The 27,668-nt window shown below is 46.7% G+C and overlaps 1 protein-coding gene across 1 annotated transcript in view; it reads left to right on the forward strand.

Annotated features, from left to right (window-relative positions):
* The window catches only part of TET1 (tet methylcytosine dioxygenase 1), a 147,067-nt gene that overhangs the window by 87,205 nt on the left and 32,194 nt on the right, over window positions 1-27,668 (forward strand). The window contains exon 8 of the mRNA XM_019484386.2: window positions 2,432-2,569. Coding sequence (XP_019339931.1) covers window positions 2,432-2,569 — 138 coding nt within the window. The remainder of the gene's footprint in view (window positions 1-2,431; window positions 2,570-27,668) is intronic.

The raw sequence follows: 27,668 nt of genomic DNA on the forward strand, positions 1-27,668 counted from the left end.
ATAGAATCATAGGAAAGTAGGACTGGAAGGGACATTGCAGGACATCTAATCCAATCCCTTGCTCAAGGCAGGATCACCCCTGACTAAAGTATCCCAATCAACTGTCTAACTTTGTTCTTGAAAACTTATGAGGATGTAGGTTTCACAGTTTCTCTAGGTAGCCTTTAACCACCCTCTTAGTCAAAAAGTTCCTCCTAATCTGCCACTTAAATTTTCCTTGCTAAAGCTTGAGGCCATTGCTTCTAGCACTGTGCCCTTCCATCAGAGAGAAAAGCCCTTTCCTATCCTCACTGTAATTGCCTTTCAAGCATTTGAACACTGTTATCAAATCTCACCTCCCACCCCTCTGTCTTCTCTTGTCCAGACTACGTTCTGCAGACTAAATATACCTAGTTATTTCAGCCTCCTTTTCCCCCCAGACTTGCCTCCCAAGGGATCCTGCCTACCAGTTTCCTGAGTTTGTTGAAGTCTGCTTTTTTGAAGTCCAGTGTCTTTATTCTGCTGCTCTTTTTCTTTCGTCCCCTCATCATCTTGAACTCTATCATTTTGTGGTCATTGTAATCCAAGATACCTCTTGCCTTTACCTTCTCTAGTAGTTCCTCCCTGTTTGTGAGCAGCAAGTCGAGAAGAGCTTCCCCTCTGTTTGCCTGTCTACCACCCATATCAAAAAGTTATCCCCGTCACACCACAGGAATTTGCTCAACTGCTTGTGCACTGCTGTGTGTTCCTCTCATCAGATGTCCCAATAATTACAATCACCCATGAGAACCAGGTCCTGCAATTTGGAAACTTCCATCAGTTGTTCCAGCCTTTGTCCACCTGTAGCAGACACCCACTATTACACCTTTCCTGATGCGCTCCCCTTGGACTGTTACCTAGAGGCTTTCAACAGGCCTGCCTTCCACTTTGCACTGTACTTCAAAACACATGGGCTAGGGACAGGCATTCAAAAAGCCTGAGCCCTTATTGATTCAGTTTTTGCAGGTTAGTCTAACCTGGCTAGGCTGAATCGTTTTCCAACTGCACAGACATTCCTTTTGAACTGAAGAAATGCAAGCACACGCTTGCAGTGGCTTAGGCTAGAAGCTGAGCAGCCCTCCTTTCCCATCCATAGTGCTGACCTGAGAGGGGGCATGGGCAGGCCCCAGCAGGACGCTTCAATTAGGGAAGGGTTCCCCACCTCGCTGCTCCTGACCAATGAGGGAGCCAGCACAGGATTGATAACAGAGCATTTATCAGCCCAATAAGAAAATGAAAGCCTTTCTCATTAGTTCAGGCTCTTCTTAAACAACTTTTTTCAAGGAAGGAAGGGAGGGACATTACCAGCTGACTTGTTGATAAACTCCAAAAAGCCCTAAGCAGACACTGTCCTGTCTGCCTTTCTCCTGTTTGCCTTACACAGACACCTCTCAGCATTAGCTAGCATATGACATGCTGCCTACAGTCCATGCTGTGGGAGAGGGGAGGGGGGAATCCCTGCTTGAGCAGGGAGTGGGGAGGGGACAAAGGGAAGCCTGGCACAGGGATGGGTCCAGCCATGCTCTGGAACAGAAAACCCTACCCAAGGCTGCAAAGCATCTGGGATGCTGGGGAACACTGGTTTAAGTTAAACCAGGAAGGGGTTTGGGACAGACACTGCATAAACCAGTTTGACCCAAATCAATTAAGTCTGATACTACATTTAACCATGTTTATCTCAGACTGGTTTCAGCCATTTTCAGGCTGGTTTATGTGTACTGAACGTCTGTTCTGTAACAGTTTTAAACCAGTTTCTGATCACTTAAAACTGTTTAAGTGTAATGTCTGTCCCTAGCCTGCGTACATTGTTTTTTATGTACAGGGCAACACCACCTCCCTTTTTTCCCTTGCCTGTCCTTCCTGAACAAGCTACATTCATCTAGGATCATACTCCGGTCATGTGAACTATACCATCATGTCTCTATAATCCCAATCACATCATAAATCTGTATTTGTACTGGGACCTCCAGTTTTTCCTGTTTGTTCGCCATACTTCTTGCATTAGTATATAAACATTTTAAATAGTTAACTAACTGTCCTATCTTCTCCCAGAGAATGTTGCTTAGGTACCCATTATTGTTTTCCCTACTGCCAGGTCCCCAGGCACTTCACATACCTCTGGGCTTTTGTCTCCACCCCCCGTCCCGGTAAAATATCAATAGCTATTATCTATTGTACATAGGGAAATTTTCTTTTATACAAGCTTAATAATTCTTTGAATCTGGCTGAGCTAATTGTCTTGGTGACACCCAGGAATAATATTGCAGTATGTTGCACAAGACAATATTTACTCTCTGATAAAACAGTGTTCATAAGTACATTTATTTAGTTAAAAACCAATGCCACTTCGGCCTGTGGAATCTTAAATTGCTCAGTGCTGTCTCCAAATAAACTTCATGTATTTTAATTTTAGGTGGAAAATGAATACATGGGCCCAGACTGTCGACTTGGATCTAAGGATGGTAGGCCTTTCTCTGGAGTAACAGCTTGTATAGATTTCTGTGCCCATGCCCATAAGGACACGCATAACATGCACAATGGAAGCACAGTGGTATGTACATTGCATTTTCTCAATCTGCACTGCTTACTGCAGTAATTTTTCACTCTTACATTTATGGGTGCATTTAGATGAAGATTTTAAGGTGCTAAAAGATTATCTGAGTGGTGGTGTTTTATAAATAACTGAAGGACTTGCTTGTTTTCTTTATTATTAGCCTGCAGAATGGTGTATATTCATCTCATACTGCAAAATAAGAAAGGTGAGGGAGTAATCTGATACAAATGCTTAGAAATACACTAGCCCTGCATACTAAATCTGTTACAGCGGGGCAGGCAATTATTTCAGGCAGGGGGCCACTTACTAAGTTGTGGCAAGCTGTCGAGGGCCGCATGGGTAGCCCCGCCCCTTGACAGGTGCCCCACCCAGGTGCCCCGCCCCCTGGTTACCATCTTGGGACCAATATCCCAGGGCCAGCACCGGTGGGGCCCAGAGCGGGGCACAGGCTGGCAGAGGTCTGTGGAGCTGGGCTGGGCTGCACCAGCAGGGAGAGGGGGGAGCTGGCCTGGCTCCATAGAGCCCCTGCCAGCCGGGACCCTATACCCCTGCCACCCTGCTCTGGGCCCCACCGGCACTGGCCCCGGGACATGGGTGCGGGTCCTGCTCTGCTCCCGCACCTGTACCCGCACCCACTCACTCTCAGTGCCCCCCCAGCCCCGCAATACAGGCAGGGGGCAGCGCATAGCCCCGACCCCCTGCTTGCCAGGAGGGAAGGAGCTGGTGCTTAGTGCAGGGAAAAAGCAGCCCCTCCCCCACCCTGTGCCTGGACCTCTCTGATGCAGCCGCTTGCAGCCTGTGCAGGGCTGCCCTGAGCAGGCACAGGAAGCCCCATGTGGGCAACTGCAGCACGGGGCGCCAACCACAGGGTGGGCGAGTGGCTGCTTTTCCTCCCCTGTGCTCAGCACCAGCAAACACTACCCAGCACAGCAAGCAGGGGGGCCCACAGCTGCTGCCACCGTGGTGCAGCCCTGATGAGTGAGCTCGGAGCTGACGCGGGGCCCAGGCTGGCAGTGGGGCCAGGTGACAAACTGGTTCTGAGTGCGGAAGGGGAAAAGCAGCCCCTCCCCTGTCCCATGGCCAGCGCCTCGAGCTGCAGCTGCTCACAGCCCGCCAGGGGTTGCCTGTGCCTGCTCAGGACAGCCCTGCACAGGTTGCAAGCGGCTGAAGCTACGAGCTCTGGTCACGGGGCGGGGGAGGGGCTTCTTTTTCCCTGCGCTCAGCACCAGCTCATCCCCTGCCCTTCCCCACACCCCACCCTTACCTGAGTTTACCGCGCTGGAGGAGTCTCATGGTCCCAGGCGAGAAGCCCCTGCTGGGGCTTCTGACCACGGGGATGGGGCCAGGCAGGCCCTGCTGTTGCAGGAGCTTTCCAGGGCTTCCCCTGGGTCCTACTGCCCTTGGTTCCTGTCATCTTTGACAGGAACCAAGGACAGATGCATTTTAATTCCCTACATTATTTTAGGGGCCCTGTAGGCCAGATAGAATGGACTTGCTGGACATATTTTGCCTACCCCTGTGCTACAGGATCTCTAACCTATTCTGAGTAAAGTTTTGACATCTGAAGTAAAAGAAAAGGGGAAAAAAAAGAAACAGGCTCTGTAGCCAAGAGATGTACACCTATCTGTACAAGAAGAGTTCATGCAAATTGATTCATTACCTCTTATGCTTTGAAAAAAGCATGTATAAAGAATAAAAATGACAGAGAGGCTTGAATTCTTATTGATTTCCTTTTAAAGAAATGGTAGGATCAGTTGAAGTTTACATTTTGAGAATCATTTATATGGTTTCATCATTATAAAATATACTTTGGGAATTTTTACAGGGTGTTTTTTGTGAATATTTCATAATCAATAGATGTTCTGGAATTATTTGTATAGTCTAGTGCTTTGCTATTACTGTATTATTATTTGTATTTAATTTCAAATGACCAAAGCCATCCTTTAAAACAACAGGGGCCAATCTTTTTTTGCCAGCATGCCACTAATTAGCTTTTCACCCTCCCCAAGTGCCACTCTGATCTCTCTTCCCTTCCCAATTTGCTACTCTGGAGCATGTGTAAAAGTGCCCTTTGTCTGTAGAGTCTTTGTGAATGCATTATCCTCTAATTTCAAGAGGGATTTTCTTTCACCAGGGTTAAGTCATATTGATGGTGTAGCATGGCAGAATTTGCAGTCCCACTGCTGACACTGTACCTTTTGACTTGAATTTCCAATGAAATCAGTTTGCACCTTTCATAAGCATTAGGATAAACAATCAAGGACAAAAATTGGAAGCAATATGGCAAGTTTTTTTTATGCTTAGTTCGATATAAGTAAGTCAAAGCAAGCAACTAAAAGCAACTAAGAGCAAGACTGCTGTTGGAACTCTAGAAACAAATAAAAGCATGTGCCATTGAGATTAATGTATTGGCAATGGTGGGGTGAAAATGGTAGTCATGGCTTAGAAAGATTTTACACACACACTCTCTCTCTCTAATGTAATAAAGGGCTTAGTCTGGGTGTCTGTCTGTCCGTGTTTTTGGGCAACTGCTCATGCACCAGCCAGAGGGCCAGCAGCGATTGACTGCGGGGACTCTCCCTCCTGAGGCAGGGAGGAGGCGGAGGCAGGCAGGGGAGGAGAGAGGAGCCATTGCAGCTGCCACCTCCTCAGGCAAAGGAAAGCCCTGCTGCTCCACAGGAAGAGACAGAGGTGGAGGAGGGTGGGCAGGGCAGAGGGAGCCACCCCTGTCTCAAGCAGAAGGAAGACCTGCTACTCTATGGGGAGGAGGCAGAGGCAGGTGGGCTTGGGGGAGGGAACCGCTGCCATTGTCCTGTAGCTGCCGCCACTTCATCAGGTGGAGGGAAGCCCTGCTGCTCCGCTGTTCCACGTGAGGAAGTGGAGGCGGGTAGGTGGAGGGAGCTGCCATGCTGGAGGCTGGACGAGGAGGCAGCCGAGGGACTGTTTACATGGCCAGCCCCAAAGGGTGAGTGGGGGTGGAGCATATAAACACTCCCTTAAACACTCTGTCATTCATGATGGGCAATTGACTAGTGTAGATAGATAAATAGATATTATGACTAAGAGTAGGAGAGCCATTTGAATCTTAACTATAGCATTAATATATGTTTAGATAAAGACTAACTGTGAGCATAAGGCTTTACATATATATCAGTGGTGTCTAAGAGCATGGTTATTAGTTTGTGCTATTAATACAAACCTAATACATGTATGTATTTATTTTTTTCCTCCCATTTTTGTGTATTGCATTTTGTTTAATGAAACAATTCTCATTTGCAATAATGAACATGTTTAGATGATATACAGAACATCCCCACTTTTCTATAATTCTAAGTTTTGTTGGTAAAATGTTATTTGGCTTTCTTTCCACTCCACATGAGAAAACCTATTGATAAGCTCTAGAGTACTTCTTGCTTAAAAAAAAGTACAGATAAATATATTTTAACATGAAATTTTGAATATACCCAGCTCTTTATGGAACGTAAGCAGGACATGTGATAGATTTTCAATTCTTCCTCTCTGACTGCTAGATTTGAGGAAAGGAAGGATGCAGAGCAGCAGAGTAAGGACCCTGGACTTCAGAAAAACAGACTTTGACTCGCTCAGGGAACTCTTAGGCAGGATCCCCTGGGAAGCCAGTCTGAGGGGGAGAGGAGTCCAGGAGAGCTGGCTGTACTTTAAAAAAGCCTTACTGAGAGTGCAGGAACAAACCATCCCGATATGCAGGAAGACTAGCAATATGGCAGAAGACCAGCTTGGCTTAACAGAGAACTCTTCAGTAAACTAAATCACAAAAAAGAAGCTTATAAGAAGTGGAAACTTGGACAGACAACTAGGGATGAGTATAAGAGTATTGCTTGAACATGCAAGGATGAAGTCAGGAAGGCCAAAGCGCAATTGGAATTGCAGCTAGCAAAGGACATGAAGGGTAACAAGAAGGGTTTCTACAAATATGTCACTAACAAGAGGAAGATCAGGGAAAGTGCGGGTCCCTTACTGAATGGGGGAAGAAGCCTAGTGACAGAGGATGCAGAAAAGGCTAAAGTGCTAAATGCCTTTTTCACTTCAGTCTTCACAAGCAGCGTCAGCTCCCAGTCTACTGCACCTGGCAGTACAGTTTGGGAAGGAGGTGAGCAGCCAATAGCAGTGAAAGAACAGGTTAGGGACTATTTAGAAAAACAGGACATATACAAGTCCAAGGGGCCAGATGGAATGCAACCAAGGGTGCTGAGGGAGTTGGCTGATGTGATTGCGGAACCACTGGCCATCATCTTTGAAAACTCATGGCTATCAGGAGAGGTCTGGGATTATTGGAAAATAGCAAACATAGTGCCCATATTTAAGTACAGGAAAAATGAGGACCCAGGGGACTACAGATCAGTCAGCTTCATGGAGCAGATCCTTAAGAAATCCATTTCTAAGCACTTGGAAGGTAAGGTGATTAGAAACAGTCAGCATGGATTCACGAAGGGCAAGTCATGCCTGGCCAACCTTATCGCCTTCTATGAGGTGATCGGGTCTGTGGATGTGGGGAGACCAGTGGATGTGATATATCTTGATTTTAGCAAGGCTTTTGATATGATCTCCCACAACTGGGGCCAGTTTTGTTCAATATCTTCATCACTGACCTGGAAGATGACATAGAGTGCACCCTCTGCAAGTTTGCAGATGATACCAAGCTAGGGGGAGTAGTAGATATGGTGGAGGGTAGGACTAGGATTCAGAGAGACCTAGACAAATTGGAGGATTAGATCAAAAGGAATCTCATGAGGTTCAACAAGTGAAAAGTCCTGCACTTAAGACAGAAGAATCCTATACACTGGTAAAGTCTTGGGGGCTGACTGGCTGGGCAGCAGCTCTGCAGAAAAGGACCTGTGAGTTACATTGAACAATAAGTTGAATATGAGCCAACAGTGTGCCCTTTTTGCCAAGAAGGCTAATGGCATACTGGGCTGCATTGGTAGGAGTGTTGCCATCAGGGCAAGAGGAATGATAATTCTCCTCTATTCAGCACTGGTAAGGCTACATCTGGAGTACTTGGGCCCCCCCACTACAGAAAGCATGTGGACGAATTGGAGAAAGTCCAGTGGAGGACAGCAAAAATGATTTGGGGGTTGGGGCACATGACTTATGAGGAGAGGCTGAGGGAACTGGGCTTATTTAACCTAGAGAAGAGAAGACTGAGAGGGGATTTGATAGCAGTCTTTGACTGCCTGAAGGGTGGTTCCAAAGAGGATGGAGCTAGACTCTTCTCAGTGGTGGCAGATGACAGAACAAGGAGCGATGGTCTCAAGTTTCAAGAAGGGAAGTTTAGGTTAGATATTAGCAAGAATTTTCTCACTAGGAGGATAGTGAAACATTGGAGTTACCAAAAGAGGTGGTTGAATCTCCATCCTTGGAGGTTTTTAAGACCCAGCTAGACAAAGCCTTGGCTGGGATGATCTAGTTGTGGGATGGTCCTGCTTTGAGCAGGAGGTTGGACTAGATGACCTCCTGAGGTCCCTTCCAACCCTAATTTTCTATGATTCTATTTCAAAAATACTGATGGAATGTTGCAGATTGCACAGACTAATTATCACAAACCCATCCCCAGAACCAAGTTTTTCCTGCTGTTCCACTGCTTGTCCCAAGGAACAGATCAATAGGGATGTGCGAAGCAGGCCCTATTCGATTCAGATTCGGCCCAAATTGGAGACAGTGTTTCAATTAGTTGATTCGGGCCACAGTTCCTGATTCTATTCGGCTGAATCCAAATAGATTCATAGATTCATAGATGTTAGGGTCGGAAGGGACCTCAATAGATCATCGAGTCCGACCCCCTGCATAGGCAGCAAAGAGTGCTGGGTCTAGATGACCCCAGCTAGATGCATATCCAACCTCCTCTTGAAGACCCCCAGGGTAGGGGAGAGCACCACCTCCCTTGGGAGCCCGTTCCAGACCTTGGCCACTCTAACTGTGAAGAAGTTCTTCCTAATGTCCAGTCTAAATCTGCTCTCTGCAAGCTTGTGGCCATTATTTCTTGTAACCCCCAGGGGCGCCTTGGTGAATAAAACCTCACCAATTCCCTTCTGTGCCCCTGTGATGAACTTATAGGCAGCCACAAGATCGCCTCTCAACCTTCTTTTGCGGAGGCTGAAAAGGTCCAGGTTCTCTAGTCTCTTCTCGTAGGGCTTGGTCTGCAAGCCCTTAACCATACGAGTGGCCCTTCTCTGGACCCTCCGCATCCCTCTTGAAGTGCGGCGCCCAGAATTGCACGCAGTACTCCAACTGTGGTCTGACCAGCGCCCGATAGAGGGGAAGTATCACCTCTTTGGATCTATTCGTCATGCATCTGCTGATGCATGATAAAGTGCCATTGGCTTTTCTGATGGTTTCGTCACGCTGCCAACTCATGTTCATCTTGGAGTCCACTAGGACTCCAAGATCCCTTTCTACTTCCATGCCACCCAGCAGGTCATTTCCTAGGCAGTAGGTGTGCTGGACATTTATCCTCCCTAGGTGCAGCACTTTGCATTTCTCCTTGTTGAACTGCATTCTGTTGTTTTCTGCCCACTTGTCCAACCTGTCCAGGTCTGCTTGCAGCTGTTCCCTGCCCTCTGGCGTGTCCACTTCTCCCCATAGCTTTGTGTCATCCGCAGACTTGGACAGAGTACATTTCACTCCCTTGTCCAAGTCGCTGATGAAGACATTAAAGAGTATCGGTCCAAGGACCGAGCCCTGTGGGACCCCACTGCCCACACCCTTCCAGGTCGAAACCGACCCATCCACCACGACTCTCTGGGTGCAACCCTCTAGCCAATTCGCTACCCAGTTTGAAGATTCAGTGCTGATTCAGAGAATCAGTGATTCAGCCATAGGCAGAGCTTTAAATGGTTTTTTTACATACCTCAAGGTACCACTGTGGCTTGTGAAAGCTGCAATACGGGGCGTATGGAGTGTCCCACAGAAGTGCTGGGGGACCCTCCATGTGCTCAGCAGTGAACCCGGAAGTACTTCTGGGTATGCTGGGGAGTGTGTGGGGGACCCCCCGACGCCACCCAGCTCAGCAATCGGCCACAGGGGTCCCCAGGTGCCCCCCCCCCCAGACTCAGGAGGCACCAGTCGCCGAGCCGTGGGGGTGAGGGGGAAGGCCCCAGTGCGCTTCCCAGCAGACCCAGAAGTGGACTGGAAGTGCTTCTGGTCCACTTCCAGGTCTGCTGCTGAGCGCACTGGGGAGCCTCAAGCGCTTCTGTGGGATACTCCATGTGCCCCAGCATCCCAGCACTCACGAGCTGACAGGCAAACTACCTAGAGGTAGGTAAAAAAAAACATTTAAAGCTGTGTCTGTGTCCAGATTGCCAAATCCAGATCTCTCCGAATCTATTCGGAGGGTTCCGGTTCGGTTCAGCGAGATTAAAGGGTCCCCTGATTCAATTCGCATTTGGAGATTCAGCCACCAAATCAGGCCAAATCTCTGCCGAATTGAATCAGGGACCAAAGCTTCACATAGCCCTACAGGCCATTTGCTGTGAAATACCTTGTTATTCCCACAAGCTTTAGCTCCACTGACCTTATACTGGATCCCACAGCTGCAGCAGGGGAATCTTTGCCAGCTCCAGACAATTTTCCTTAGGCTGTGAAAGAATTTTAGGTCCCCCTTTCTAAAGAATGGGTTAACCTGGAATATCACTCTCTATCATAGGTGATCAGTAGTGAGAGAGAGCAACAAAATGATTTATTCTATAGGAGAAAATAATTATTCAAGAAAAGCAGACCATATAGTTTGAAGACAGAACAAATCCATTCTCATAAATAAAGTGACAAGCTGTGATGTAGATGATTAGACGGTCAAGTGGGTGGCAAATTGGCTGTGGTGGTGGATGGGTCGATATTGACCTGGAAAGATGTGGGCAGTGGAGTCCCACAAGGCTCGGTCCTTGAACCAATGCTATTCAGTGTCATCATCAGTGACTTGGACAAAGGGCGTAGAGAGCACCCTGTCCAAGTTCGCAAATGATACCAAATTATGGGGCAAAGTTAACACAGCAGAGGGTAGGGTAGGGAACGGATCCAGGTGGATCTGGACAGGTTAGAAAAAGGGCAGAACGAAATACGATGCAGTTCAACAAAGACAAGTGCAAAGTGCTGCACCTGGGCAAAAAGGACCACCTACACACTTACAGGCTGGGGGATGACCTCCAAGATGAACATCAGTTGTCATTATGGTGATGTGATCAACAAGGCTAACTACACTTTATCATGCATTAGCAGATGCGTGAGGAACAGGTCCAGGGAAGTGATGCTTCCCCTCTATGTGGCACTGGTCAGGCCGCAGTTGGAGTACTGCGTCCAGTTTTGGGCACTGCACTTCAAGAGGGATGCATAGAGTCTTGAGAGGGTTTAAAGGAGGGCCACTCGAATGGTCAGGGGCCTGCAGGCAAGGCCTTATGAGGAGAGACTGAGGGACCTAGGTTTCTTCAGCCTTCACAAGAGAAGGCTGAGAGGTGATCATGTGGCCACCTATAAATTCATCAGGGGAGGGCAGCAAGGAATAGGAGATGTTCTATTTACTAGGGCACCCACCCCATGGAGTAACTAGGAACAATGGCCACAAATTGATGGAGAGCAGATTTAGGTTGGACATTAGAAAGAACTTCTTCACAGTAAGGGTTGCCAGAATCTGGAATGGGCTTCCAAGGGAGGTGTTGCTCTCCCCTACCTTGGGGGTCTTCAAGAGGAGACTGGACAAGTGCCCAACTGGGGTCGTCTGACCCCAGTGCTCCTTCCTGCCAAGGGCAGGGGGTTGGACTCAATGACCTACTGAGGTCCCTTCTGATCCTAACACCTATGAATCAAAAAGACAGGTAAAGGTATTTTAGCCACTCCTCTGGGTACAGCCTAGCCCATCTAAGACTCCCACCAGTATTTCCAGAGATCAGCTTTCCTGCTGTTCCTACTAGCCCTGACCTCTGGGGACTTGGACTCTCTCAAAGCCTGGGAAAATCCAAAGACCAGGACTGTCTCACAGGCAGCCCCTAAATATGTCCAAGCCAGCACCTCCTCCCCCCTCAATCAGTATCACCCTAATTGTTCATCATGAGTCTCAGAATATTCTAGAAGTTTTTCTCTTCCCTGGGGTGTCTGGAATTCCTCTAGCTAATCTGAGATGCCTTTACTATTGGGTTGATTTTTTCCAATACAGAAAGACAATACATTGGGTACCCACCCCAACAATAGCTTCTCCTATCTGTGTTTGGGAGTGGCAGTTGCTATTGCCTTACCAACACAATGGCTGGCAATACTTAGCAGGTTCACCTACTCCCTTTCCCTTAAGTACGTATCCCTCAGTCACTTTGACTAAACCATGTCTAAAATCTTAATGATATATATAGACAACATAACATCATATGTACAGACCTAAAAGCAATATAAATGAATACAGCATAATGTTGGCTTTTCAACAAGACCACACATGCCAGTAAAACAAACAAGAAAATCTTCATGAAATCCACAAATGCCTCAAATTATACTGGGGTTCATGACATAATAGTAGATGAAGGTGTCTTAAAAAGCAAAAATACCCCAATTTAGCAAAGTGCTTAAACACACTTCCACTTTGTACAGGATTCCTTTTTGATCCTCATTGATTGCTGTCTAGACAGGCTGGCCTCCTATTGTACTTCCCATTGTATCTCAGTGGGATAGCTTACCCCTATGCCTGTAAAAAGGCCTCCTTAAAGTACAGCCAGCTCTTCTGGACTCCTGTCCCTGCCCCAGATTTGCCCCCCAGGGAATCCTGCCTACCAGTTCCCTGAGTTTGTTGAAGTCTGCTTTTCTGAAGTCCTGTGCCTCAGGATCTTGAATTCTGTCATTTTGTGGTCACTGTCATGCAAGTTACTTTCCACCTTCACCACTAATTCCTCCCTGTTTGTGAGCAGCAAGTCAAGAAGAGCTGCTCCTGTAGTTTGCCTGTCAGTCATGTGCATCAAAAAGTTATCCCTACCACACTCCAAGAATTTCCTGAACTGCTTATGTACTTCCCCTCTCACCTCTACCCAGAGGCTCTCAACAGGCCTACCTTACACATCATACTTTACCTCAGGACATGCATACATATTCTCCTTTATGTATAGGTCACTGCCATAGGGTTCCATGGCATCTTGAGGTGTCTTGAGACCCTTTTAGGTGTGTTCCAGGGCGCTATATAATTTTAGCACTATCAGGTATGCAAACATGATTTACAAGATAAACCCAGAGATTTTAAATGGGAATATATAATGTTAAAAATATTATGACCTTTTATGTTCTTTCTGATTCCTTTGCAAAAGAAAAGCTGCTCTGGTATTTTTTTATAGTAAAAAAAAAAAAAAAAAGAATGAAAACTAAGAATTAGCATTTTCAAAGGGGTGCTTTGAATCTTAAAAGGTTGAGCAACCCTGCCTAGCCTTCCTCAACAAGGTATACTCATTCATGACTGTACTCCAGTCATGTGAACTATCCCACTATATCTTCATAATTCCCATTACATCATAAATATTCCAACCATGGACAGCAACAGTGGCAATGGTGGTAGCAGCAGGTGGGTTCCTCCTCCCTGAGCCTGCCCCTGGGTTGGTGGGAAATACCTAGGGGGATTGGCTAGGGAGGAGGAATTCATCTGCTGCCATTGAGCCCAGAACTTTGCACATCTCAGTGGAGCAGGAGTAGCTCTGGAGTGGCCTCTGATTTGGCCAGGAACAGAGGCAGTGGCAGGTAGGGGAGAAGGAAAGGGGAGGAGAACATGTCACTGAGAACAGAGGGGAAGGGAGGCAGGGGGAAATTTTTCTCTGACTCAGGGATTTAAAAAAAAAACCCCAACAATTTGGCTTCTGCTTCCATGGCATGGTCTGAAAAGGGGAATTCAATTGCACCACTGCATCGCCCTGAGTACAGATGTTCTGTATGATGTAGAAGAGGACCATCAAAACATTTAAACGAGTACTGCTTTACAAGACACACATGCAATGAGGACATCAATATGCTGCATACCTTGTGAACAGGAAGGCTTCCTGATCATTTCCTAGTACAGAGGTAGGTAACATTTTTTGGTCAGAGTGCCAAAAAAATCACATTGTCTACCTTGGAAGGTGCCAGAGTGCTGACATGCCAGAGCCTGGAGCAGCTGTTTGCAGCCTCACAGATGCAGCCAGCCCACGGGGCCCAGTCTGCTTGCAGCAGGGCTTGCAGCCTCCCAGCTGCCTGCTGGGAGCAGCCTGGGCTCCATGGCTGGCAGCTGCTGCTTAGAGTCCGGGCTGGCGGTAGTGTGCTCAGCAAAATGGCCTTGCGTGCTGTGCTCGGCACATGTGCTGGGGGTTGCTGACCCCTGTCCTAGTATGTAAAGAAATACTAACTCTGCTGTATGATACCCTAAGGGTTACAGATTTTCAGGAAAGCCCTAGTGGGCATAGATGGTTTATAGATATTGGTAAGTCAAAAATGTATACTTTAAGAACAGTTGAATTATAATAAAATGATTAGAATTGGGAATGTGGAAGAATAAGCTTCATCTGACCTAATTTCCGTAATATAATCGCCGAACTGATTAAAGTTCAAGGCCCAGATTTTCAGAAGCGCATGCCCAAAAATAGGTATGCTCAATTTGCGCAGTCTGCTTGATTCCTATGCATGCATTATTTATGGTGTGGAATTTTGAACATGCTTTTCCTGAATGAGGTAAGACATGGTGACTTAGGCACAAGAAAAGGATAAGTTGAAAAAACCAGAAATGAATGCCAGAGAAGTCTTTTTCTTTTATGATTTTTAGTAAGGATGCCTTTTGTCTCCAATGCAACTAGAAGGACTTACAAACCAAACAGTTACGGGAATGAAGGATTTCATAGAAATTTATCTAAATGTTGTGAATAACTATTTCAAATACAGTAGTTCCAAGCGCAGCAACAACAGAGTCTAACTCTAAGAATTAATTATATAAAACAGATGAAGGATAATTATTGCTTATTTAGGTCAAGTTTTCTGCATACATTATAAAAAGATGCATGCTTTTGGCCGGAAACAGAATTAATGGACTCGTATTTATAAATTAATTGAACCCTTTAAGTTTATTTACATCATTAGATTTATGATGACTGTCCATTTGATCTGGTTGAACAACAGGGAATTAACTGAGTTTTCTTTACAAATGGAAAATGCTTTTGACAGGGTTGAGTGATTACAGGTATATCTTTTAAGTTGTGGAAAATATTCTGATAATCACTCTGCAATTTTTTTTTTGCATTCAAAATGTGTTTTAGTATGGAGAGAAAACATATAATGCATCCTTCCAGTAGAGTAATCCACTTAGGTGAACTAATTGTGCCCAAAGGGCTGTTGTTACCCCAGCAACCCTCTGTAAGTAGAATCTCAAAATTAGCAATATTCCATTTCTTTAGCCAGGCTTTGTCTTAAACGTTACATTTTTGCCCATCACTTTATTGTAGAAAAATAAATTATCTTTTCCTTTTGGATCCCCTGAAGTTCCTCTAGCTTAGTTTTGACATTGGTTTACCAAGTTGCCGTGTTCCTGCAGTGATGAAGCTGGTACATAGAGGCTTACTAGAGTTAGTGTCTGTAATATCGTCTCCAAGTTTATTATTAATTGAATAATTAACTTGAAGAACCATATTAAATAGTTTGAAAAAGAGGGTGGACTATCTTGAGCACCAGAACAACAAATCTGTGTACCAGTGGAGTTTCAGTGTATGATAGCTGAAGTGTAACAGTGAGGGAGGAATGTGGAAGAGGAGAAAGAGAAATTTGAAGATAATATTGTACTCATATATGCTAAAACAGAAAAAATGAGCATTTATTCATAATTCATATTTAAAACATAATCAATATCCATGATGCTGCAAATAGTGCATTAATTTAATATTTAAAAAGAGAGCCTCACTTGGACTAAAAATTCAATCTTTCATCCTTAAAAATTCTGTTTTAAATACCACCATATTTGTTCTCAGAGAGTTCCCTCCACTAGTTACATTAGATGGAAGTAGGTCTTTTGCCCACAATGTTAAAGCAAGACTTGCAGATTTGCTGCAATTTCGTATAAATTGCAAGGGCAGAGTTGGCTTGCACAGCTTTGCAGGGCAAACATTAAAGAGAACAAGAAGTGCTTCTTGGTAAAAGCACAGTAATACATAATACATACTGTATTATAATGCATGTTGGTATACCTGAGTGTGGCGGCGAAGCACCCCCACAGGCGAGCAAGGGGGAGCAAAGGGGACCCACAGACCCCAGACCCCGAGAGCAAGACCCCAGAAGGGCATACGCACCGTCAGAGGGGCAGCGGGAGGAAGAGCTGCATCCGTGGCTGCAGCCGCGCGAGCCGCCATTACGCCGGCTCTGGCAACAGCTGTTCCCCGTGCGGCGAACAGCTGAGCCAATGCCAGCGGCCGGAGCAGCCGCGGCGGGAGGATTTAAGAACGCCGGCAGAACAGGGAAGGCGCGGGAGCCAGGGAGAGAGAGTACGGGTGTGCTGCCCGTGCCGCAGGCTCTCGCCCGGGACAGCGAGGACCCCGCCTGCGGGTCTCAAACAGGCAGTGTAGGCAGGAGCGGGAAGCCTGCCGCCGGCAGCCAAGCGAGAGGCAGCCAGAGAGTGCACGCAGAGGCACTCTCTCGGCGTCCTGAAGCAGCAAACGCACAGGAGGCAGGGGAGCGCCCTGCGGACGGGAGGAGAGGGGAGACAGCGGAGGCCCCGGGAGGGGGCTGGCACCAGGGGAAGCACCCACCAGCTCCCCCTGGTTCGGAGGAGTACTACCTTTAAGGAAGGAGGAAGGAGAAACCCCTCTCAGCAGGAGGGAGGACGACCGGAACTGGTCAGGGGCCATCATACTGGGCCTGGCCACATCTGGACAACATCGCCCAGCGGTTGGCGTGTGGACGGGGTGTAGGGGAGGCGGAGCCCCGTGGATCACCGCGTCCGGTAACCGTGAGTAACACCGTCTATCGGGAGGTCCCACCCAGGATAAAGATCTCCACTGGAGACCCCTCTGAACGTAATCGAGTACATCCAAGTCGTGGCAGGCGAGTTGAGGGGAGGGGCCACACCCCGATAGGCCAGGCGGAGCGAGGCGCAGGCTCCACACTGAGAAAAATTGTGAAAAAGAAATGCAAAATCCTTTGACAGTGGTTCTCCAGAGATCTGGTTGTTAGCAAGAGCTAGATTTGCTAGTTGATAACTTCTTGTGTGTGTTTTGTTTGGTCATGGTATTTTGTGGAAGAATTATTGTCTCCTGATCTGATTTACTATTTTGAGTTTGTGATTAATTATGCATCTTAGAACTTGTCTAAAAGTTTCTACATGGGGTATGCAGGTAATGAAAACCAAAATAAAACCAGAATTAGAACAGATCACTGGTAAAAAATAGAGTGCATGCAGAAGAAAAACGATTTATAGCCATGCAGCTTTCAAATTCATTATTCTTTTCACATGTTTTTCCATAAATTAGATTTAATCTTACTTAAACTGTAAAACACTTAAGGATGGGAACTGTCTGTTACTCTGTGTTGATGGAGTGCTGACCAGAATGGATTTGGGTTGGGTCACTTATCATGAAGTTCAACAATAATTAATTGTACAAATTAATTGATAATGATAGTAGAGAGAACCATCCCCATTCAGAGATAGTAAATACTGTTAGTTGTAGCAAATTCCCATCTGATATATCACCACAAGCAATCTGCTTAATCAAATCAAAGAACAATCATTCACTAATCCAGTTGATAAAGTATTTGACCAAAGTTCCATACAAAAATCAGATACTAGTCAGCTTATTGTCATTATTAATTATTATGGCAAATCTGTGGTTTTGAAAATACTGTTTCATGAGGATGACTATCCCTGCTGAACCCAAATGTCCTGTAAGGCTAGGGACTGAAGTTACAGAGAAACTGGGTTAAGTGATCAGAAACTGATTTAAACCTGTAACAAAACATAAGTTCAGGGCACATAAACCAGTTTCAAAATGGCAAAAACCAGTTTGAGATAAACATGGTTGAATGTAGTATCAGACTTAAGTGATTAAGCTCAAACCGGTTTATGGAACTTCTGTCCCATCCCCCTTCCTGGTTTAAATTAAACCAGAATACCCCAGCATCCCTGGGCGCTGGAGCAGGGCTGGCCCCGCCCCCCTGGTCCCTAGCCAGAGCATGGGCAGGCAGGGGCAGGGGCATGGCCAGACACCAGCCCTACCTAAGGCAAAGTGGGCAGGGAAGAGGCCTATTCCCCTCTCCTTCCCCTGTCCCACCAGCACAGACCTGCTGGGCATTTCTCCGCTTGCTGCTCCAGGGGCAGGGGTGTGGCCAGAGGCCAGCCATCGTGGCTTCCTTACGTGAGGGGGCAGGGAGGGGAGTTATCCCACTACTCACCCCATGCAAGGAACAATTGGTGGAGGCAGCGGTTGGGGCTGGCAGACCCCAGCTGCAGTCCCCCAGGGGCAGAAGAGGAATAAACCCCCTCCCTGCCCCCTCTACCTCAGGCGGCTATGCCAGCTGGCATCTGGCCGTTCCCCCACCGCCGCAGCAGCGAGTGGGGAGCGCCAGGTGGACCCCAGCTCAGGCCTGTTCTGGTGGGACAGGGAGGGGAGGATTAAATCCCCTCCCTGGCCAGTTCACTTGAGGCTATTGCCAGGGCTAGCCATGTTCCCCATCCAACACAGCTTCCCTGCAGCCAAGGGCTGCTTTAGTGCCCCCTGGCTTCTGGCCTGAGCCACTGCAGGCATGTGCCTGCATTTCCTAAGTGAAAAGGTAATGTCTATTCACTTGCAACTTGGTTCAGTCTAGGCAGGTTAGAGTAACCTGCAAAGATTGAATCAATACAGGCTTCAGCTTTTTGAATGTCTCTTCCTATCCTAAAAGTCTTTCAGTCAGTGAAAGACAGAAAGGACAGAATCCTTTTCAAGCATTCTGCTAGCTCTATGCTGGAACTTGCAGTTAATCTTTTATATAGTATAACCTCATAAATCCAAGTTTAAAAATCTGGAATTCTCAGAAATCCGGCACTTTGGTGGCCAGTCCCGGAGTAGTGGCAGCTGGTCCCAGAGCCGCAGCTGCATGCGGAGCGGCAGCGCAGAGTGGTGGATGCAGTAGTAGCCACCGCATGCAAACTTCCCTATCTGTTTCCGGCAGGCCGGGCAGCAACCAGCTGCCTCTACCCCTCCTTCTCCCCCCCTGCCCTCCTCCACTCCATGCACTTTACTTACATTTCAGAAATCCAACATTTTCAAATATCCAGCAGGTGCTCGGTCCTGACCATGCTGGGTTTATGAGGTTATACTGTATATCCTTACAATTGATCCACAACAATTTGTTGTTTGGGGATGGTAAAGTGGCCTGAAATAACCTTGAATTAACTTAAAAACTTACTTAAAATAATTAAAAATATTAAGGCATTAAAATATTTAAAAAAATACGCTTATATTGAATAACCTTCTAATGTTATGGGTTTGCTCATTGGAGCAAGTTTGCTGCGTAGATTTGACTATGAAGCCACAACAATTATAGAATGTTCAGAAGCTAAACATTTCTTTGTGGTCAAGTTCTCTGTTTTCTAAATAAATTATCATTTCACTTGATACATTAACACTTTCCCTTCAGCACTTGTCTCCTGCTGAAGATAATTATATAATAGGATAATATAGAGTACATTCCAAGCAAGTTTCAGTAATCAATGTGTGGGTGTTTCTGCTGCGTCTGCTATCTCCCCTCAAGGTCTTGCCTGCCACGATCCGTCTCCTCCAATCCGGTGTTTGTTCACCTGGGGTTCTTCTCTTGCTGTGCTGCCACTCCCCGTGGCTCCTTCCTCTCCTCCAGTGCCATAAAGGTGGAGTCCCGGTCCTCCCCTCATGCTTTTTGAGCACAGCAGCATCCTAATTACCCTAATTTCACCCTGGTGTGCTAAACCTCCACCTCTGTGGTCCTGGTTCCTCCTGCTGTCCAGGGCCTGGGTCTACTTAGTAATGGGGCTTCAGCTTGAGCCCCTGTTACACATTGTTGCTCAACAATGGTCAATCAACTGTTCCTTTACTACTGACAGTGCAAATAGTGCATGAAATGAATATTTATCCCCAGTAGTTCATTAGATATCTTTTGATTCTGACTGCTCAAATCAAATACAGATACTTTTAGTCAGTATGTCTTCTGAGGATGAGTAAAAGTGACTGTACATTGTTACCATTCTGAGCAAGAGTCGTCATAAGCTAAAGATGTTCCACGTTTTATAGACATGGAACAGGGGTGGGCAAAATGCAGCCTGTGGCCCGCCAGGCCATTCTATCTGGCCCGCAGGGCCCCTAAAAAATTTAGAAAATTAATATTTATCTGCCCCTGGCTGCCTGTCATGCAGCCCTTGATGGCTTGCCAAAACTCAGTAAGTGGCCCTCCGCCTGAAATAATTGCCCACCACTGAGATAGAACAAATAAGCCCAGTGTCATGCAAAAGAGGGATTTTAATTGTTCTTTTAATATTTTTTTTATTCATAGATTCATAGATGTTAGGGTCGGAAGGGACCTCAATAGATCATCGAGTCCGACCCCCTGCATAGGCAGGAAAGAGTGCTGGGTCTAGATGACTCCAGCTAGATGCTTATCTAACCTACTCTTGAAGACCCTCAGGGTAGGGGAGAGCACCACCTCCCTTGGGAGCCCGTTCCAGACCTTGGCCACTCGAACTGTGAAGAAGTTCTTCCTAATGTCCAGTCTAAATCTGCTCTCTGCTAGCTTGTGGCCATTATTTCTTGTAACCCCAGGGGGCGCCTTGCTGAATAAAACCTCACCAATTCCCTTCTGTGCCCCTGTGATGAACTTATAGGCAGCCACAAGGTCGCCTCTCAACCTTCTCTTGTGGAGGGTGAAAAGGTCGTTTCTCTAGTCTCTCCTCATAGGGCTTACAGGATTGGAAGGATTATCTTAAGAGAGCAGAACTAAATGATGATGCAGTAAATTTGAGCCTCCAAAGGCTTTTTTTCTGTTTCTAGGTTATATGGAGAAGAATTACATGGGAACTTTGATTCCACCTTTAAAGTTCAGAAGTGCAGTTTGACCACGTTTACATTTTCAGTTTAAAACATCTGTTCATTTTTATGACAAAGCAAAAAAGGCTACATCAGATTCTACACAAGGAGTTCAAGTGGCCAGATAGGCAGAACAAAGAACTTCAAGATTATCTGTTCATAACTCTTTGGTTACAGATAACTTCTACAAATTATTCTACTACTTCACTCAGTTTATGAGTGCATATCAATTTAGAGAAAGAGCATAATGAACAAACAACTGTGACTAAGAACCTACTGAAACCAAAATAACTCATGATTTTTTATCACCAGACTTACTGGAAATGCAAACAAAACATACGGCCAGCATTTTCTCATTTGGCTATTAAGCCTCCAGGATGATCCAACTATTGTGTCTTCTGGAAAAAATATTCAATATAACAGATGTAGTTTCACCACATAAATCTTTCTTAAAAATCAAAGTACAGTATTCTTTTTCAGTTCTCCTTATGACTGTTTTGCAATACAATGTATATTGTAATTAATGGAAAAGTTTTGATTAGTCTCCACAGTACATTGCAAAGACTGTACACTCTGTGTAGAGTCTGCTATCAATGACTGGCTTCAGAACTTTGTTTTACATGAAGTGGGCTACTCCATTTTGTTTAAAATTGTTAATCTACAGACTCCAAGGTGATAATTAGCTTCATGCTAATTAACTTTTAAATCCATGGAGTAGTTTAGTTTGCTTGCTGTTTTCTGCTCCTTTTAGCTGCATTGCATATCATTGGTACTTTGCATTGCATTTAAATATTGTATTGCATGTAAATAATTACATTGCATATAATTGGTACTTAAAGTGAAATAGCAAGCATGTTAAATTTTCTTTCATTTCATGCGTTATATTTTGGATATAGGCATATTGATTTTTAAAAATATTGTATAAGTAAATTCATTGTTCTATTTTATATATTCGTAATATTTTGTGTGGTGGAGTGTCGCAGGGCACTAAGCTGCCTGCTCCTTCAAGGGCAGAAACTGCCGAGAGAGAGGGCCCTAGCAGTTGGGCAGGAACCCCACAGATGCAGGTTACTGTGATAGCAGGCCTAAAGAGAGAATTAGCCTGCAGTTGCAGCCGGTCAGCTGACCGGAAGAGGCAGGGCCCTGGGCATATATAAACCCCAGGGCTGGGACTTGAGAGGCAGTTCCCTGCCAACAGCCAAAGGGGAAGGAGCCTCTAGGGAGGAATTGCCCAGAGACGCTGCAGCTGTCAAATATGCTGCACTTAGGGCTAATGAGGCTGCAGGAGGTGACCAGGTACCCTTGCCTACAAGGCACTTAGTGCCGGGGAAGAAGTTTGACTCTTTTAAAGGGACAGAGCACACCGTGAACTTTTTGGTGTTATATTATAGCCCAGGGGCTCATATTTTTGTTTGCTGTTTTATAATACTGGTGGATTGGGCTGAGCCTATTGGGGAAGGAGGAGACCTCATTCGGGGCTCACTGTGGTGTGGGGACCCCAGTGCCAAGGGGGCGTGGTGACAAAGGGGGTGAGCAGACCCCAGCACCAGGGGGCGCAGAGACGAAGGGGGGTGAGCAGACCCCAGCGCCAGGGGGCACGAAGACAGGGCTGCAGAGAGCCCAGCACCAGAGGACGCAGAGAGAGACAAGGGGTATATACCATCTGCAAGGCTTGGGGTGTGGTAAAGTCAGCAACACGGAAGTCCTTGACTTCAGGAAAGCCGACTTTGACAAGCTCAGGAGGCTTGTCAGTGAGGCCCTAAGGGACCATGACCACAGGGAGAAGGGAGTTCAAGAAGAGTGGTTGCTCCTCAAGGGAGCGATCCTCAATGCACAAAGTAAGTCTATTCCATCTCGGAGGAAAGGCAGCAAGAGGGCACAGCAGCCCCCCTGGCTCTCCAGGGACCTAGCAGACCTCTTGAGGCTAAAAAGAAAGGCCTACAAAGGATGGAGGATGGGAGTCACCTCCAAGGAGGATTATTCTGCACTGGTCCGGTCCTGTAGGGAGCAGACCAGGAAAGCCAAGGCTGCAACTGAACTCCAACTAGCTTTGAGCATCAAGGACAATAAAAAGTCCTTTTTCAGATATGTGGGGAGCCAGAGGAAAAGCAGGGGCAACGTTGGGCCCCTGCTGAACCAGATGGGGCAACTGACAACTGACGCCCAGGAAAAAGCCAACCTATTAAATAGGTACTTTGCGTCGGTCTTTCATCTGTCCCATGGGACGCCCATGCCTGCTACGGGACAGGGAAGTCCGGATGAGGGTGATCCCCTGCCCTCCATTGATGCTGACTTCGTGAAGGAACATCTTGAGAAGCTGGATACCTTCAAGTCAGCCGGCCCTGACAATCTTCACCCCAGGGTACTCAAGGAGCTGGCAAGCATCACAGCCCAGCCTCTAGCGCGGATCTTTGAAAACTCTTGGCGCTCTGGTGTAGTGCCCGAAGACTGGAAGAAGGCCAATGTGGTGCCTATCTTCAAGAAAGGGAGGAAAGTGGATCCGGCTAACTATAGGCCTATTAGCCTGACTTCTATCCCGGGGAAGATCTTAGAAAAGTTTATCAAAGAGGCCATCCTTAATGGACTGGCCGTTGCCAACATCTTAAGGGATAGCCAGCACGGGTTTGTCGCGGGTAGGTCTTGCTTGACCAATCTCATTTCCTTCTACAACCAGGTGACCTATCACCTGGACAAGGGAGAAGAGATTGATGTCATATATCTTGACTTCAAAAAAGCCTTTGACCTGGTTTCCCATAACCACCTCTTAGAGAAACTGGCCAATTGTCACCTTGGGTCCTCCACGATCCACTGGCTGGAAAACTGGCTCCGGGGTCAGACCCAGAGGGTAGTAATTGATGGAAGTCACTCATCGTGGTGTCCTGTAACCAGTGGGGTCCCCCAAGGCTCTGTCCTTGGACCCATACTGTTCAACATGTTCATTAATGATGTGGACACTGGAGTCAGAAGTGGACTGGCCAAGTTTGCTGATGACACCAAACTTTGGGGCAAAGCATCCACACCAGAAGACAGGCAGGTGATCCAGGCTGACCTGGACAGGCTCAGCAAGTGGGCGGACGAGAATCTGATGGTGTTCAACGCCGATAAATGCAAGGTTCTCCATCTTGGGAAGAAAAACCTGCAGCATCCTTATAGGCTCGGCAGTGCTATGTTGGCTAGCACTAAGGAAGAAAGAGACTTGGGGGTCATCATTGACCACAAGATGAACATGAGCCTGCAGTGCGATGCTGCGGCTAGTAAAGTGACCAAAACGCTGGCTTGCATCCATAGATGCTTCTCAAGCAAGTCCCGGGATGTCATTCTCCCCTTGTACTCGGCCTTAGTGAGGCCGCAGCTGGAGTACTGCATCCAGTTTTGGGCTCCACAATTCAAAAAGGATGTGGAGAAGCTTGAGAGAGTCCAGAGAAGAGCCACGCGCATGATCAGAGGTCAGGGAAGCAGACCCTACGATGACAGGCTGAGAGCCCTGGGGCTCTTTAGCCTAGAAAAGCGCAGGCTCAGGTGTGATCTGATGGCCATCTATAAGTTTATCAGGGGTGACCACCAGTATCTGGGGGAACGTTTGTTCACCAGAGTGCCCCAAGGGATGACGACTAGGTCGAATGGTCATAAACTACTGCAAGACCGTTTCAGGCTGGACATAAGGAAGAATTTCTTTACTGTCCGAGCCCCCAAGGTCTGGAACAGCCTGCCACCGGAGGTGGTTTAAGCGCCCTCATTGAACACCTTCAAGAGCAAACTGGATGCTCATCTTGCTGGGATCCTATGAACCTGGCTGACTTCCTGCCCTTTGGGCAGGGGGCTGGACTCGATGATCTTCCGAGGTCCCTTCCAGCCCTAATGTCTATGAAATCTATGAAAGGGGTGGTTTTGGAGCCACGCATCTAGCCCATAAGGCCCATGAGGCAACCATTTTTGTGCAAGACCCAAAAGGGGTCCAAGAACCCACAGGGTTCAGCGGGGTCCATCAGGACTGTACCCAGCGTAAACTCGAGGGCAGCCTCCCTATTCATAATAATTATCAACAAGATGTGGCAGGCGAGAAAGAGGGTGCCCGTTGGGCAGGATTGGCATGGTCAAGAAGCCCTAGGGGTATCACAGCCATCTCTGGGGACCTGTCCCATGACATGGAGTAATTGCATCCTTTCATTCAGTTTTGCCCATTTGCCTCTCTCCTGATGTATATGACTCCTTCAGTGCAATTTCTTGAACAGAATGCAGCAGATGTACTGAATTTTGTGTTGGTTTTGTGATACAAGCAAACATTCAGTTGAGACTGGCATGAGCGGTCTCTGCACCTTTGTTTGTCTTATGTTTTTTCCTTTGGGGCAACCATTGCAAAATGTTTGGCTAAACTAAATATTTCTTTGTCAATATCTATGCTGTAGTAAGCCAGCTGAAAATGTGAGAAAAAAAATGAAAAGTAATAAGGTGTCCAGAGAATTCCAACACCAAAGGAAATGAGAACAAATAGTAAAAACATACAGGGCCAGATTTTTCAAGTACTTGTCTGGCAGAATGTGCAAAAATGCATGTACATTAAATAGCATCAGTTCAAATGGCCTGATTTAATATAGACTTGCTTTTACAGATGTAAAATTCAAATTTTGAACCTCATGGAATAAAACTAGACAAAGACTTGGTCTGTGTTTCTGTTTTTAAGAATGCTTCTGTTGCTAAGAAACAAGAATGTTGGTGGTTTTAACTGCTCTTTTAAGGTGAATTTTCTATATTAGTAATTAATGAACCTCCAAATGTTCAGAAGTTTGGATATGCCACGAAGGGTCAGCAGTGGTTTTGGACTGTTTCAATAAATAAATGCTCAAAGTTTACATGTCTTATCCAGATCTACAGTGGGGTCCTTATCAGGAAGGAAGGCTTGTATCCCACTGTAACATAATTTAATCACAAAAACTAAGTTAGTGGGCTGAGCAGAGACTGAAGATTTGCTGGGCTTCACAACTTAATTGCAGGGGAGTGTCAAGTTCAGGAAAGTTAATTTAACTGATTTTTTTTTGAAGAGTTTGTGTTAGATTAAAGTTTGGAGCCATTTCTTCTTTCTTTGTATAGAGCTAAATGAAAGAATTTTGTTTGTCTGTTTGGTGGCTAAAACAACCCCCCTTCTAGCTCCTTCTCCTTCCAAGTAATTGTTTCAAGTGAAATACAATATTTTATTCAATACAAAATGGTTCTTTGTTTTCAAGTGTTCTAAGGCTTTTTAACCCTTTTAAAATAAATAATATAGCAAAATTAGATCACACTGTCATTTTGACACACAAATTTAAATGTTTATATATTTTTTCCAGCTTTTCTCAGTCAAAAGTATTTCCTGAATTCTGTATGAAATTGCAAATGCAGTGTCCTCCATTTGTATGAATAGCAGATGAGTGCATAATTTGCTTAACCGTATAACACGGTGTTGTTCCCATGTTTTTAAATTGTTGCTTATATTTTAACAAATATTTAGTTATCTGCATATTGGTTAAGTGCATAAACTGGCATAAGTGCATAGCATATTTCAGCTGTTTATTTTGGAACAGTATTAAACATCATTTAAGTCAGGGGTGGGCAATTTTTTCAGTTGGAGGGCCACTTAATGAGTTTTGGTGAGCTGTCGAGGGCCACAAGGGTAGCCCTGCCCCTTGACAGGTGCTTCATCCCCTGGTCACCATCTTGGGGCTGGAAGTCCTGCCCCTAACCCCTGACCTTTGCCACTGGAAGGTCCTCACCTTTCCCCTGGAAATACTCCTTTTGCCATCTTGGAAATAGAGAAAAACCAAATCATATACTAAAAATCAAATGTCTACTATAACATTTTAATTTTATTTAAAAAAATATGTTTGTCCTGATTTTATTTGTGTTTGAATAGTGTATATAGAGGTGATTGCATAATAGCTCAACAATGAAATCCTACCCTTGTGTATTGTGTGGGGGCGAGTGTGTGGGGTATGGGTGGGGGGGGTGTATGATGGGGTATAGGATTTGTGAGGGTGTGTGGCTGTGTGTGGGGGTGTGTAGGGTATGTTGCAGTATGTATGTATACGTGGGCAGTTTGTGGGGGAGGGTGGAGGAGTGTGGAGCCCCCCCACACACTCCCCACCCTGGTGCACAGCCACCACCATGCAGGCACTGCCATCTGGCGATGCATGGCTCCAGCCAGTTCCAGGAGTTGCATGTGGCAGCAAGGAACAGAACCAGACCTCCCCACCTCTATCATGTAGGGCTCCCCGTGATATACATGCAGCTCCTGGTACTCTCATGCCACCAGGGGAGAAAGCCCTGTGCAATGGAGCCAACTGCTTTCCCTGTTCCCTGCTGCCATGTGCAGCTGCTGGGGCTCCACCAGGAAGCAGGGTGTGGGGTTCCCCGCCACTTCTGGCTGAGTCCCAGGAGCTGCACATGGCACCAGAGAGCAGGGAAGGCAGGCAGCTGCATTGCACAGGGCTTCGCCCCAGTGACCTGCGAATGCCAGGAGCTGCTCATGAACCTCAGGGAGCCCTGCATGATAGAGGTGGGCCAGTCTGGCTCCACTCCTTGCTGCCATGTGCAGCTCCCAGAACTGGGTGGAGCTGCGTGTGGCCAGGTGGCAGCACCTGCATGGGCGATGAGCACCCCGAGGGCCCATCGCCTGCTGCTGCCACCACTGGTGGTGACAGGGGCTGTGTGCTATGTGTGGGGAGTGCATGGAGGACTCCCCCTGCCCTCCCTTTAGCCCCACACACTCATACCCACACCCTGCCCACTTGAGCTCCATGCAGCCTCTGGGCGTGTGCTCTGCATTCCTGCCAGCCCCAGCCCCAGCCCCATGCTCTGCACTCCTGCCCAGCTTTAGTTTCCACTCTTTCCTGCCTGCCATTGCTTTCCTACCTGCTTCTCAGAGTGAATGCTGAAGCAGGGACAGGAGGAGGAACCACTGGAGGCTGGGAAGGCCAAGCAGGTCCCCTGGCAGTTTCAGCAGTGGCAGTAGCAGCCCTTCCCAGAAGCTGTGCATGCTGGCTGGGTTCGGGCCCTCCCATGCACGAAGGTTGGAGCGAGGGGCCCAGCTTGGG

This window comes from Alligator mississippiensis, chromosome 6 (genome assembly GCF_030867095.1).
Source record: "Alligator mississippiensis isolate rAllMis1 chromosome 6, rAllMis1, whole genome shotgun sequence".
NCBI lineage: Eukaryota > Metazoa > Chordata > Crocodylia > Alligatoridae > Alligator > Alligator mississippiensis.